The following is a 15,028-nucleotide window of genomic DNA, read 5'->3' on the forward strand; positions in this document are numbered from 1 at the left end:
CAGGGTGCTGCGCGGCCCCGGGCAGGGTGCTGTGCTCACCTCAGCCCCCCGGGCACCTGGCCCCTGAAGGCTCTGGGTGCTGTCAGTGATCGTCTGCACTCGATGATCTCGGAGGTCGTTTCCAAGCAGGCGATTCTATGATTTTGAGTCACTCTGTTCTTGACTTTACCTGTCTCTCAAGACTTGCTACTTCGCAAAATGCATAGTTAACTTTGGTACCCGAAGTATGTGGAGAATTAGGCAGTATGAGTATTGCATCCACCACATTCTGTCAGATTAAGGCCAGTATTGTCAGTTTGAAACCTGCACCTTAAAAATTGTCATCAAATGGATCTTAAGCTTTAAATTATTAATGCAGTTTGAAGTTTTTATTTGCCCTTGGAGCCCTTTAGAGATGCCTCAAAAACTCTGAAACCTAATGAGAACCTGTGGTAATCAGAAGACTCCCAACCAGTTCACTAGTGTCAATACATTGTTACAAGCTCTTATTTCTAGTTACTAAGTGCTTACAACATATTAGGGGAAACTTTCAGCTCCACTGAAATGGAGGGAAGAGCAAATGTTCCACGCTCACTTAAGTGCGCTGTAGTGGAACTGCAACAGGAGAGAGGGACAAATAAAAGTACTTTTAGGAATACAACCCAAGTTGTTGCCAGTTCAGAAGCACGCCAGTTCAGGAAGGTATGGAGCTGCTAAGCTTTGCACAGCAAATTTATTTCCCTAACTTGTTCTGGTGCAGAAATTTCAGTAAAGATGGGCTCTCTGTGGGGCAGAGTTAAGTGTACGTAACAGTCTGCTTAGCCTAGTAAACTTGTCATATGGAACTGACAACTGATAAAATAAGCATGGCCAGCATAGTCTGCTGGGGAGAAGAGTGATGTATACTCCCTATGTTAACTGATGAGTTGAAATAGCAGTTTTGTTTTCATTCCTCCCCCAGGTCAGTGGTTAAAAACCCCACTACCCCTCAACAGTAAAACCAAATGTGCATAAAGCAGGGATAATGGTTTACAAAATGTACGGTGGTCTTTCCGACACAGTTTAATTCCCATCAAAGGTACAAGATAGTCTGCCTTTAGCAGAGCTAGCTGTGGTCATTTAGTGTCTTTGTCTAAGCAAACTTACTGATTGTACCCAACTCCACTGAAGCAATTAGTGAACAGCAAATACCAATACAGCAGTGTTTTGCCAGAGCAACATCTGTGCTCCAAGCTGCTTACTGTAATACTGAACAGTACAAATCTGTTTATTTGATAACACAATGTCACATGGTAAATCTGGATCAGCGTTGCATATATCCAAGATTAAGCATTTCTGAGTCAAAGCCACTAAAAAAGAAATAGGTCTCAATTCTAATCTTGGTATAGCGGTGTTAGTGTGGAGTTACTTTGCTGATTCCACAGACATTATATCTTTATTAAATGGCAACTGAGGTGACTGAGGTATGTCAGCTTGAGCTCTAGCTCCAACAACCACAGTTGTCTTAGTTAATTTTTCTACCAAGTAAAGTCAGCTTTGTAATTGCTTGGGAAAGACTGGAGGTGCACAGAATTCCCTGCAAAGGAAACCTCCTGTAAGCTGAATATATGTTTGAAAAACATACCCGTCTACAGACTAACTAAATGAGAAATGATGAACAAAGGCTAGTAAACACATCAAGGCAAAACAGTTACACTTAAATATGAATTTTATTGCTAAGAGTATTTTGCTATAAATTAATAATGAGAATAAAGACATACAGTAAAACAGCAGTTAGTGCACAAGAACATGACGGATCTGGGGTAGGGAACACTTGCTGCATGCTACCCTCCATGACTTACACATATCTATCTTAGTGGTATCATGAGGAGGAAAAGCCACAGACACATTTGAGGAACATGGGTGTGAATTTTCTCCTTTACTCAGCTTGCTTAGCTGGTTCCATCACCACTGGAATCTCCACTGAAGAACAAACAAAATGAAGCCAGTGTTGTGTGACATTTAGGGCAGCTCAGTGACATTTTAGGTAGACACAGCTCAGAATGTGCTTCAGCACTAGGAAAGATGTGTCTTTGCCAAAAGTCAGTGAAGTTGCTCTGTACATAAACACTTTCCACCCCGTTCATAAGCCTTTACCCACTTACTAGAAAACTTACAGATAAGTTTTCATATGTAACTAAGAATTTGGGAGGGGGCTCTGGTTTGTCTCTTCAGTGTGGTTGAACTTCGCAGAAAGTTGAGCATTTCCACCCCACTCTCTGGAAGCCTGACTCTGTCTAGCTGTCTGTAACTGAGAATCCAAAAGTCAGTAGTCACAGGTGAGCATATAGACTCATGGCTGATGTAAGCACTGCCATTTAATTCTGAATGGACTGTAACTGCTATAGACATCCTTAACTGATAGCGTAGCTGCAAAAGACAATGGCACTGTAGTAGCTTTAGGGAGGTCAAGTATTGGGCCCCAGGCAGGAAAGCAGGTCCTTGGGTGCTGTGCAGGTACAACTGGAATCACAGCATCATGAATAGCACCATTCGGAAACAAACACCTCTTTAGGACTATCATTTCAATCTGTTTTCAAAATGATCTTGCCACACCCACTGCCTCTTCCCATCACTATGGTATCACCTATCTGCAGAAGCTGGCATGGCAGTCCCTCCAAGCCCACAAATCCACTCTGGCCCTGCTCCTTCAGCTCACACCAGCATCTGCACAAACTGCAGATATGAAGTACTGGACTGGGCAGAGAAATGCTATTGAGTCATGACTATGTATTCAGCTGGACATTATTACAGATATGACCAAACCCCTACTCTGCTCTTGAGCACTGGAGGTGTGGCCATGTCTTCTGGTAGCAAGTCTATGAGCTTTAACAGCCAGTGAGTTGGAGTGGCTATCCCTATGCTGCTGCTTTGTGCACCAAGATGTTTCTACTTCTTTTTCTGCAATGAGATCAGAAAGGCTACTAGCACCTTCGATAAGATAACCGCTCACTTGATTCTGTCCTCTGGCACTGTTTTGTACATTTGCTAGCTTCTAAATGCCTATACTACCAGGATAAAAAAGTAGCTCATTATTTTTTTGTATAAAAACAGCCTATTGTTACCAAGATAGAACTAGAATCTTCAGCTTCAATTTGTAAATTTTTTTCCCCTTGAGAAGGGGTAAGGGTAAGGTTATTTTTTTTTTTTAATGGAGACTTACTTCAATTTGAACTTTAAAAAAATATTTCTTGCTTTCGATTCAACCCAGGAATGTTTTGCAATCAACAGAATCTTTATCTTATATACTTCAGTTGAAGAAAGTGGGAACATAGAGACAGTTATCTCCTGAAAGTGCAAATGACATGTTCCCCTGCTGTGACCAACAGCAAAAAAAACCCCCAAAAACAACAAACCCAAAGCAAACAAAAAAAAAAAACCCACACCAAAACAACCAGCATACAATAAAACTGAACTTAAAATAAAACTCCTAGCTGATTCATTTTGTGCTATTCTTTCACAATCATTATGAAATTCAAAATAAATCACAGTGATGTTCAATTGTTTTATCCTCTCCTACCCTTTACAAGCTAAATATCACACAGGGAGAAGAGGAGATGGAGGCATTCTGCAGAACTAGTTACATTGCAAAACACAAACTAAGCAGCAGTGTAGACATGTAATCAGCCTCAGGGTTATCTCAAGGCTTAAAAAGGGAAGAAATGTTTGTTCACTGAAGTTCCAGACAGTCACCGTCTCTTTCTGACCTCAAGGGTACCAGGCTTCTAAGAGAATTTCAGTTGTGTACTCCAATTTCTTTTGGTTTGGAGTAGCAATAGGAAACTTTTGCTTTAGTCCTCTTCAACCTCCAACAAGTCCTTTCAGTACATACCACTGGCAGAACATATGATGCAGCTTTTCTTAATCTGTGAAAGGACACACATGCACAGTGGTGTACGGCTCCGAGCCAAAGTTTCTTGAAAGGAGTTTAGATTCTTTGGATTAGGCCTACTTTTAGTAATGCTGCCAGGATTACATCCATCCGTTTCCTTCCGATGATTTGTTTGTTGAGTTGGTCCTAAGAGTCATGAAAGCTTACTGCTTCCCCTGGCTGCTACCCAAACTCTTGTCCAAGACCTCTGTTGCTTAAGTATGTAGGATAGAGCCAAGAAAGCTTTAGGATTAAATGAAAAAGGTTTAGGCTTGATCTAAATTTATATGGGTGCAAGTTCTCATCTATTTTAATCTTTCCTGACGTGCCTGAAACCCCATGAACCTTAAGGAAATTAACCTAATTCTGAATGAAAGCATAAGACAGATTTAATATAATAAAACAGTACGAATACAGGAAGCTGAAAGTAGAAGTATAAAAATAAGTCATCTTACTATAAAGAACTCAGCTTAGGCACCCTGCCTCTTTTACTGGAGTAAGAAAACATGTGCATTTCTTCAGAGCTTGCTTTCCCCTGCCAAGCACAGCTCAGCATGGATTATAACAGGATAAGGTAACAGGCTATGTAACACACCAGTTGCACTCCAGGTTACAGTCCACAGCACAGCAGCCTGCAGAAGCATTGTGTAAGGAAGCAGACATATGAGAAAAGCCAGCCAGGTTCTTTGGAGTGTTTTCCTTAACAAGTTATGGAGAGAAGACAAGACCTGCTGAATGTGAGAAGGAAGTGTGCATAGAACAAACCCAGGCTCAGCTGTGCTCAAAATTAGTTGCAAATAATGAACCTGGTTCAGGAAACCTTGAAGGCTGAAGCAGGCATTCTATCCTAGCCACAGTAAGGCAGCCGATATCAAAGTGCCCACGTGCAAGGTCCACTTGTGCTGTTTGTCTCTTCCCCTCTTGAGTATTACTGCCTGCAGAGGGGTTCTGGTAGGCCCAACAGGGCAAGGGTTGCTCAAATTGGTTCTCCTGCAGACTCTGTGGAGTGATAGCAGTAATGAGCAGAGACACTAGACAATAGCCTCTTCCTCAGCAAGGCAGGTGGTACAGTGTCTGAGGTGACTGTTCTGCAGACAAGAAAAACCACTTGCAAAGGTAAAGATCCATTCCTTCCATCTGACCAGAGTGATTCAGGATAAAGAGGGAGGTGGAACAACAAGCATTGGTCTTCCTTGCCACTGATCATTCATATTTCTGGAAGAATAAAATAATTGAGGAGTGCCGCTGCTTCTTAGCAGTTTGCTTGTACATTCTCAAAGACAACTTCATCTGGATGGTGTGAGAGACAAGTATAGGACTCCATCCAAGAAAATACACTACCATCTGCAGGCGAGTTTGAAAACAAAAAATTCCTCAAGCATAGCAGACTACCTAATGCCAACGCGTCTCTGCTGAACTTGACTTTGTCCAGGGAATGTTCAGAAGCTAGTGGTGCATATATACTAATGCAGGGCTCCTGCAAACTTATTTGGAACAGATTTTAGACTCCCCCAAAAAAATTCTTTTTTTTTTTTTCTACGGTGTTTACAGTCAGAATCTGTTCATAAAGCTAGTGATTGCTACCATGTTACATTGGTGCTCGTATTGATCCTTATCAGTACAAATCCTTCTAACTCCAACCATCAGAACACAATGCAAGAGCAGCACATGCCATCTCCAAATACTTAACTAAATGGTGCCTTTAAACTCTCCTTAGGACAGTTAAGAATCAGTTATTAAGATGTCACTACTGAAAAATAACTATTGGATTTCTTAAAGTTTAACGTAAACAACATTGCCAATACATTATTGCACACAATAAAGGTTTTTGGAACTACAAAGATAAGGACTGGGTAATCTAGAAGACCCAGAATAATGATCCCAGAGCCATGCCAGTTGCTGCTCCAGCAAGCATGCCCAGTGCAAGATCTCCATCGCTGTCACGGTAACGCTCTCGAATGATGACATGGTTTGCAGAGGGTTGGCCATAAGGTCCTAGGTAATAAGAGATTGTTAGGAGGAGGGCAAAAGAAATTTCTATCTTAATACCATGCCTTGCAATTTCAGAACATGCCCATTCTTTCATCCTCTTCCTTCCATTTAACACTAAGATGATGTCAGCTACAAAGGCAGAATACATCTCTGCTTTGGATTCAGCCTCTACATTTATTAAATAAATCCAGAGGCCTAGCAACACTTCTAGCTTCGTAAGTTTAATATCTGGGAGAAAATCTTATCACAAATGTAAAACTGAACATTGTTCTACATTTATATTAGCAAAGAACCTATGAATTACTTGTGTCTTTCTATCAAACACTTAGTGGATTTAATGCAAGAAATGGGTCTAAAAATTGATTCAACCTTGAAGTTAAGGCAAATAGTGTAGTTTCCCCCCCTAAAAAAAAATCTTTGGCAGCTCATAAGCCCGTGATTTGTCAGAAACTGTGCATCTATTATTTAGTCTACAATTACTGCCTATTGCTTCAATTCAGCCTTCACATCCTGGACTGATATGTTGTGTGTGTCCTGGTTTTCCTAGGATAGAGTTAATTTTCTTTTTAGTAATTAGAAGAGCTGTGTTTTAGTTTCAGTGTAAGACTTGTTATGAGGAATGTTGATAAAAGTACCAATGTTATTAGCTGCTGCTGGAGTTCAAGGCCACCGTGTTTGGCTGGTTCACAGCTGCATTAAGACTGGGATGGAGAAGTGTAGTGAATAGTGAAACCCAAAACTGGCATTTGGATGTGCCAATGAAATATTCCAGATCATGTCACGTCATGTTTAGTGTATGGGCTGACCGGAAAGTGGAGTGGATTCACGTGGGTTTTCGCTGGGGATCTCACTCTTCTGGGATCGCGGTTTCAGTTTGGGATTGTCTCTCCTCTGGGATCATTATCTGGGAACGAGCCGGGCTTGGTTGGTGGGTGGTGAGCAGTTGCACTCATTTGTCTGTTTTATGACTGTTACCATTATCACTACCATTTTAATATCAGTGTTATTTTAAGTTTTCTTTTATTTCTATTATTAAACTGTTCTTATCTCACCCTACAAGCCTCCTAATCCTTGCCCCCAGTCCTCTCCCCTATCCCCCGGGATTGGGAGGGAAATGGGTAAATGGCTGTGTTGGCTGCTAGCCAAGGGCTAGCTCAGTGAAACTACCACAGTCTGGTGACAGCTGCTACGTTTATTTTCATATGAAGATTGGCTCAGTAGTAAGGAATTAACCTAACAAGAAACCACCAATTGACCCTTATTCTGCAACACTTGTACAAGCTCCACCTGTCACGTTTTGTGACTTAGCTCCTACCTGCGAAGCAAACATAATAGTACTGCTTTCCCTTCCAGATATTTCAGGAAGATTAAGTATTCTTGAAGATACTGCAATGTTTTTTGTAACAGATACAGTTAAGTAATCCAACTACTACAACTGGAAAAGCCTCTCACTGACTCTTAGGTCACCCCTAAGATTTAGTTTCAGTAACCCTATTGAAGGAAAACATGGAGGCTTGGTTACTATGCCCAAGCTATAACTAGTATCTTAACACACTGGACTTGCAAATTGTTTATGAGTTACTGTTTGATGCTGTATTTTTATCATACAGGTTTCTGAGGCCTGATTTCCAAGGGTTCTTGTTAGTTTTTAAAAATGTTTTTTGGGACTTTAAACAAGATGCTGCTTTTCAGCTACTGAGAGCCAACAGAACCCACCTTCCTCTGTGTTTGCGTATATATAAAATCTGCATCTTAGGATGATTTCACTAACTTAGATGAGGAAAGCTTTAGGCTGATGCACCTCCCTTGTAATAAAAAATGGAAAAGGCAAATATCCTGACAAATGTCAAATGGGAAAAAAAATAATCTCCTTCAAAACTGAAAAAGTTTCTGAATAGAGATTCTTGTTTGCAGAGCCAGATCATAAACAGTAAGTTAAATCTTCTGATTTATACTACCCATACTACTCTAAAACCCCAGTTCTGTAGGACTGGGGCTCTCTATGCAAAACTAATCCTAAATTAAGGTGACAAAGCTTAAAAGCACACCCTAAAATTTTAGTCTCTTTCCTCGTTTATTGGGATTGAAAACTATACAAACCTGAACAGAGCAATAAAAGACTTCACAAAGCTGAATGTACTGCCTTACAGCAATTCCAGCATGTGGGGAAGGAACCAGTTACCACCATGCTTTGAGAGTGGATTCACCTCTGAAACTTGCATTTAATCCTGAGGTCATAGCTGAACATCAGGGTTGAAATAATTAAGTAAAAAAAGCTCCATCAATACCCAGTATGGAGTACTGAATCAATCTTGTTCTGCCTTAGAAAACATGCTGCCTACCTCAGTTAGAGTTCTGTGTGCTTCAAAGAGAGTTTAAGAAGTAATTTAAATATGCAGGGATCGCATTGGGAAGGTTACATCACTTAATACAAATTTTACTGCACTCACTTTGTTGTGAAAGGGTAAGGGGACTTAGTTCCAGTTACAAGTCAGGTTTCTTTCTATCACCTTGTTGTGCAGGAGTGGTGGGTGGTAAGGGATGGCGATTAATAGAATTAAAGCCAGAAAGACTGACGCAAATAGCTTCTGTAGGAAGGTGAAGGATATGGTTGATACTGATTACCTTGGTATGGATACTGATAGGGAACAGTGTAAGCTTGTCCACTGGAGGTATAGAAGACTTGAGGACCAGCTGGGGGATACGCACCATTGTACGGATCGTAGCCATAGCCATAAACCTGGTGGAATTAAAAACATCCATTATGAAAGTATTCTTTGCTACTTATCTGATGATGCACTTTGTTTAATTGCCCCTCATTTCAAATGAAGTTAAAGTTTCACTAAAATATCCAGTCTATACTGATATAGTCAATCTACCCCCTGGAAAGGATTTAGAACAGCTGCTTGAAAAAAATAAGTGCTCCTGAACAGCATTCACTCTCCACCCTTCCTGAATGGTGAATGGCAGAGGCAGGGCCTAGATCATCAGGCAGAGCCACAGCAGCCTTTACCAGTTTCTCCTCTCTGCCCTCATGCTGACAACAGCTCTCTGGAGAGCTCAGAAGCACCAGGTAGGCAGCAGCTGATTCCAAGAAACTCCAACCAATTTTCCTCTAGCACACTGCAAGTAAAAGTCAGATTCAGAACAAATACTCTATAGTCATGTGTTTGGAAGAAATTTTGTTCTCCAAAAGAGGAGGCCTACTGCCAGCACCAATATAGATGCCAGTACCACATCTAGTTCTTAACAATTATTTCTAACTGCGAGGGGCTGCAGCAGAGCACCTGTACTGCAACAAGTAATACTGCCCAAAACTAGTCCTTTGCATATTGTGTACCATTGCATGTGGGTCAGAACATCCAGAAATCCCCAATGTATGCTGGTTCAGCCCCAGTGCTGTTCCTTCTGCACTGCAAAAGAACTATGCATCCAGAAGCTAGAGTTATTGTGTTGCTGTGACATCTTGGATGCAACAAAATCCTTAGAAGTTAAAAGTGACAGCTCCAGTCATTAAATCCTATTTTTAAAACTTCTGATTTTATATCCTTCTAGTGCTTACACAATGTGATAGTGTAGTCACACCTCCATATGTTAAAAGCTGCATGGCCAATATTTTTCAAGATTAGACAAATAACTTATCCCCCTTTTAAAGAAGCTTTATTTTCCAAGTTCACTGAGCAGCCATCCTTTTATATACCTCCCAACCAAATCTGCCTCATCCCTTGGAAAGGAAATCCATCTCAAGTAGCAGTGACAGAAGACTGTTGGTTCCTTACTCTCACTCTCCTTTTGTACAAACCTTAAAGCTGGATCTAACTGTGAAACACAGCACTTTGGGAGTACAGTTCAGGTGCCTGAAGGATGGCTGCTTCTGCTACCTCACTCATTTCAATGCTTCCCGATCGCAACTCTTACCTCAGGTGATGGTGTGGCATAAGCTGTATAGGGAGGAGGGGCTGAGGAAATGGCTGTCTCATCATACATCACATCAGAGCCCATGTAGCCCTAAACACCACGGAAAGGTAGCAGTTATCACCTTTTCCTACAGCCAGCCAGTTAGAGTAGTGCAAACTTTAAAACTTAATGACCCCACAGAAAGAATAACCTTTAGATGTGCTGCATGTTGCAAGAGCAGTGAGTACCTTATAAAGCACCGCAAAAAGAAACTACTTGGAGGGCAGACTGGGAGAACACAAATGCCTGGTCAACCACAGGAAGGAGCTACAAAATTTCTTACCTATGTGTGTGTGCCCTGGCTACTTCCCTGATTTTATAGCCTCAGTTTTAGAAATTACCCTCTTGTTCATCCTCTGTTTTCAGATAAAAAAGTCTTCACAACTAAGCTAGCTGCTTCCTGGCACCCTAGAGTGGTATCACGAAGTTCTACAAGATCAGATAGGGGAAACAAATGCAGTAGCCAAAAGTGGTACCTGAACATTTTAGCAGAGCACTATCACAGTTCTTAGCTACCTCTTGCTGTGAGGAGACTAAAAAAAATGCAGTAAGAGAAGTTTCAATGTAGGGATTTGAGGGGCTTGGTTATTTTAAAGGAATTACTTTGCAAATGCCACCTATAATTCTGGTCCTTCTTGAAGGCAGCCATGAGGCAAAGGTGGTAACTTACTTGAATCCATCTACAAGGAGCTCTCAAAGATAATTAAGATTTGTTACAGAAGCCTTGTATTCTTGCCTCTTATATCAGATATTTATAGCAATGCTCTTAGTGTCCTATCCCAAGAAAAAAAAACAAACCAAAACCAGCTCACTTTTTAAATTTACAAGTAAATGCTTTAATAGCTCAAAGAGAATGTTCCTATTGTCTCTTGTACCTGGACTGTAGAAAGACTTTTGAGAGGATACTATGGCCATATCCCAGATCAAACTTGTGGTAGAGATCCTAAGGACTGCTTGAAATACACTGTTGAAAGCACTGTATGAGGAGGCAGGTATTTCTACCACCTGAGAAAAAGTCCAGCAAATGCTCACATCTTGGCAATAAACGTATTCTGTTCTGCTACACGAAACTCTGTACGTACAGGCATATGACACAAGCCTGCAAACGTCTGTAAATGACAGTTCTCAAAGCTAGTGTGATCACCCTGCTATTCCAGTAAAGTTATGAGGCACTGCTGGATGCTCACTATTTTTGAAAGCTGTGCCAGACACCTACAGATGAACTCAAACCCAGTTACCCAGTTAGTACAAGTCCTTGGTGGAGATGTTTAATAGCTTTGGAAAGTGCTAATTTATGATGCTACTGGTGCAAAGAGCTACCTGCCCTGCTTTCAGTAGCAGGGCTCTGCCTTGGCTGACAAAGGTGATGCACCTTCTGAATGTCATCTAGCAGGGCTGGCAGCTGAGTGTGAGACATGACAAGCAGCAGTCCCTCACTCCTGAAAATAGGAGTCACCGTCTCACACATAAGCAAGATAAAGCCCCTAAATCTGGAGCAGACAGATCATAAGTGTTGTGTCCTCCACGTGAGGAAAATTCCTTCACTTCTCATTTAACACCATGAAACAGCATTAGCATAGCTGCAGTCAGAGGCAATCGTGCCCAAGGTAGTTTTGCTATGATGAGTGTTTGCTTTGGGTATCTACAGATCTAAGTTATATCATATGATAGATGCCTCAGTACAGTGGCAATGTTAATGTAACCCATCAAAAACTGAGATAAGCTTCTGCATTTCCCTGTGAAACAGAAACATCTCAGGTTGGTTCAGTCTAGCCATCTAAGGAAAGCTAGTGCTGAAAAGTACCCTGGAAGGCAGTCTGGAGGAAAACACATTAACAATACCTACAAGTGGATGGATGTGGTTCCCCGAAGATACACTTCTCTAGAGAACTTCAAGACTCAAAGCCTTTTATGATTCTAACCTCTTCGCCCTCCACAGCTAGCATGCGGATACAGAGGTAATATACTCCTCAGCATGCCTGCACTCCCCTCCAAGCACCTCTTGCTTCCCCCCTAGTCACTGCCAAGAAGCATCCCAAAATGTAATGGATCTACATTAACAAACAGCTTCTTTGCAGTAAGTTTCCTTTAGCACTGCACCTGGTAGGCAACAAGCACTAGGAGTGGAAAGTGGATTTTTACTGGTTGCAGAAGATTTACTTTTTGCCCAGTGCCCACTTCCCTTATAGGCCAGCTTCTCAAACATTCACTTCCACCCAGAGAAATCATTCCCTGAAATCATTTGCTTCCACCCAGCATGTATTTGCCTGGACTTGGCTGCAAGGATGAAATGTGCTTGTGATCCAGAGGATCATTCTTCTCCCCACCCACAAGCCTTAACATCATGCTCATGACCCTGTTTTTCTCTAGCAGAGAAGGACGGAACATGATTTCAGAAGTTAATTGCTGGACCACACATAACACCCATGTGCTGCTTCTCTATCAGTATAAAGGCTAGGTAGTACACTTACTGTGTTTGTTCTGGCGTCCTGGAGAGCAATTTTCCATGCCCTGCAAGAATAACACCCCATTGTTTAGTGGAATGCTGATAAAAATTAATGCCAGGTTTGTTTGGTTTTTTGGGGGTTTTTTAGGAGTATAAAAAAACCAAGGTTAATAACTAGAGGTACTGCAGGAGCAGAGTTTAAGATACTGCATATGTCAAAGCCTAATGATACACTAAATTGAATGCAAAAAGCTGTTACACCAAGACTGAGAAATAATTACTTTCTTTGCAGAGCTGAGAAGGAATGAGGAGAAACATAAGAAGGAAGAGATGCTGTTTTGAAGGATCAGGTACTATTTGAATGGGAAAAGTGAAAAAAAAACATCTGTTCAGCAAGTCTTGCATTAACCATTTTTTTTTTTTTTTTTACTTTTACTCCTCCTCACCCTTCAGTGTTTTCAGTGACTTAATTTGCAGTTAAACTCACGAACTTTGCATGAGCTAGACAACTTCTTATAGAAGAGCTATGGTTTTTGTCACTGAAAGCCTGCTTTTACTTGCTTGAAAACTTCCTTAAAACATGTCTCTGAAAGTCCAAAGGAAGGAAAATAATTAGGGAGAGAGAAAAAGAAAGATAAAAGAGGAAGAGGCAGCAAAAACAATATTCTCTGGCAGACTTACAGGCAGTCATCTGCACTCTCTGCACAGAGGTTGACTGTCTTTCCATCACGGCAAACGATCTGCAGTAAACAGTCTCTCTGCTTCCCCTCTGACGGCTGGAAATCTGAGACAGAAAAAAGAGATGAGTTATGAAATATCTATAACCAAAATTTCATGATCACATTTAGAAGAAGGGAGTCAGTTTATGTAAAAGTCTGGACAAAATAAACTAGGGCCAGTTGTAGCTGCTTTCCACGGCATCAGAACAAATTACAGAAGGAAATAACTTGTTCTTGCTCTTTAGAGTGTCCTGAAGCAAGTAGCTCTGAACATCATTCCTAAGAAATGCAAGTGCCTTGCAGCAGAACCAATCCACACTTAGCGATAATTACTCTCCAACACTTGTGTCCTTCACCTGTGTCAGCATCAAGTGGAGTGCTAACAAATGCTACAAGTTAATTCAGTAACACTTGAAAAAAATCTGCTGAGGTTTCCCATTTCTAGTCCTGCCTCTCACTCTAGCCAGGCACTATAACTACACCAGTAACACTCTATGATCAGGCACACAAGTCTACTGTCAAAATCTCATTCTCACATGCATGCCTGTTACCTGCATATATGGTACACTGTTCTCACTGAGTTCTGAAAGAATCAAACCCTAACCTAATCTCTCACACAGTGATACTACGTACGCCCTGGTATCTATAAAGCAATTCAATAGTTGGTTGGGTTGGGGTTTTTTGGGGGAGTGAAAGGGTGGGGTTTAACAATAAGGAAGTTGCACGCTTCTTGGACATATTTACTTCTGCAGTAGTGTTGTAAATGGTCTGCTGGACAGGTAGTCAAGTTATAAAGACTCTCTCAGTACACAAATCCTGAAGGTTTCATTATTACCTCGACATTCATTCCCCACTCTGAGGTTGATGCAATGGATTCGCATGTGGATTTTATCTTCTATGTCATGACGATTTTGATCATCATAGAATATTAAGCGGCCATCAGACCACAGGTCAAACCAGTTCTTTTTCCAGCGCCGTAAAATAGTACCTTAAAAATCAGACAGTCACATATTGGGAAGTATTTGTGTCCTAGAGTTAATACAAAATAAACCAAAAAATCCTTCACAGTTGCCCCAGACATTCTGAGGTGCCAAGAAAAATCCTGTACAACATCTCCACTTCAAAACATTACAGAATTGGGTTCCATATTTTATCTAGTATTCAGAGTTACAACTGAGTTTATTTTAAGTGCATAACCTGGTGCTTTAGTTCTGACTTGCTGCAAGAACAAGCAGAGGGCATGACTAATTGAAAACATTAAGTTGAGGTGTCAGGTGAAGTTTCCAAGTCTCCACTTATACCGCACTAATTACAGAGCAGCATCTGAAGCTGAATGCCAGTCAGACACCTCAGATGTGGTATATCCTGTTTCCCACTGATACATCCAAAAGGTCACATGGAAATGAGAGGTCATTTTGTGAAGTGTCATAAAGGTAAAAAAAAGAAACCAACAAAAAAACAACCCCTAGAGCTAGAGGCTTGTTTCAAGAAAGAACTGGGAAATACTAAGTTGCTCTGATGTTTTTTGAAGAAGTTAGACACAGTGGGGAGAAAAGGAGGTAAGAGGCTCAGGACTTACTTTGCCGGAGAAGCCACCCACTCTTCACAAATGCCATTGTTGCTTAATCTAGTGGACAAAAGAGGAAGGTGAGGGGGACAAAAGCAGTCTTCAGTATTTCACAATAATACATTAGAAAGAGGCATCTCAAGGTATAATAGCGTAGCTACGTGTACCCAGCTACTATCGCAGAGAGACACGGTAGATCTCAGCTAAAGATACTCAGTAAGGCACAAGTATTATTTTAGGACTTAACAAATGTGCAATTGTAGCAATCCAAGGTGACTATCAGAGGCTTTCTAAGTTAAACTTTTTAAGTTTAACTGGAAAACACACAAGCTTACAGGCAGCACTCTTACAACATGGCGACGAGACAGACTGGAGTGACTGGTCCCTGACTCACCACCAGTTCCTTTCAAAGTCGTTCTCTTGACATACTCATGCTTCCTGTATTCTGCAGTCTCAAG

The 15,028-nt window shown here is 41.1% G+C and overlaps 1 protein-coding gene across 3 annotated transcripts; it reads right to left on the minus strand.

Moving 5' to 3' along the window:
• Window positions 1-5,463: 5,463 nt before the first annotated feature.
• On the minus strand, window positions 5,464-14,632 carry PLEKHB2 (pleckstrin homology domain containing B2). Of its 3 annotated transcripts, none has more exons than XM_010176246.2 (7): window positions 14,583-14,619; window positions 13,839-13,991; window positions 12,966-13,068; window positions 12,310-12,349; window positions 9,794-9,889; window positions 8,507-8,621; window positions 5,464-5,884 (listed from the first exon to the last, which is right to left on the minus strand). In XM_010176246.2, exons 1-7 carry the CDS (start codon window positions 14,617-14,619, stop codon window positions 5,748-5,750), a joined length of 681 nt encoding a protein of 226 aa, XP_010174548.1. In that variant the 3' UTR covers window positions 5,464-5,747. The 3 variants fall into 3 exon arrangements, with proteins under 3 accessions (XP_010174548.1, XP_010174549.1, XP_010174547.1); XM_010176247.1 differs by having other exon boundaries at window positions 5,665-5,884; window positions 9,800-9,889; window positions 14,583-14,632; XM_010176245.1 differs by having other exon boundaries at window positions 5,748-5,926; window positions 9,800-9,889; window positions 14,583-14,632.
• Between the last annotated feature and the right edge of the window lie 396 nt (window positions 14,633-15,028).

The sequence above is a fragment of the Antrostomus carolinensis genome, unplaced genomic scaffold (genome assembly GCF_000700745.2).
Source record: "Antrostomus carolinensis isolate BGI_N321 unplaced genomic scaffold, ASM70074v2 scaffold13369, whole genome shotgun sequence".
NCBI classification, from domain to species: Eukaryota; Metazoa; Chordata; class Aves; order Caprimulgiformes; family Caprimulgidae; genus Antrostomus; species Antrostomus carolinensis.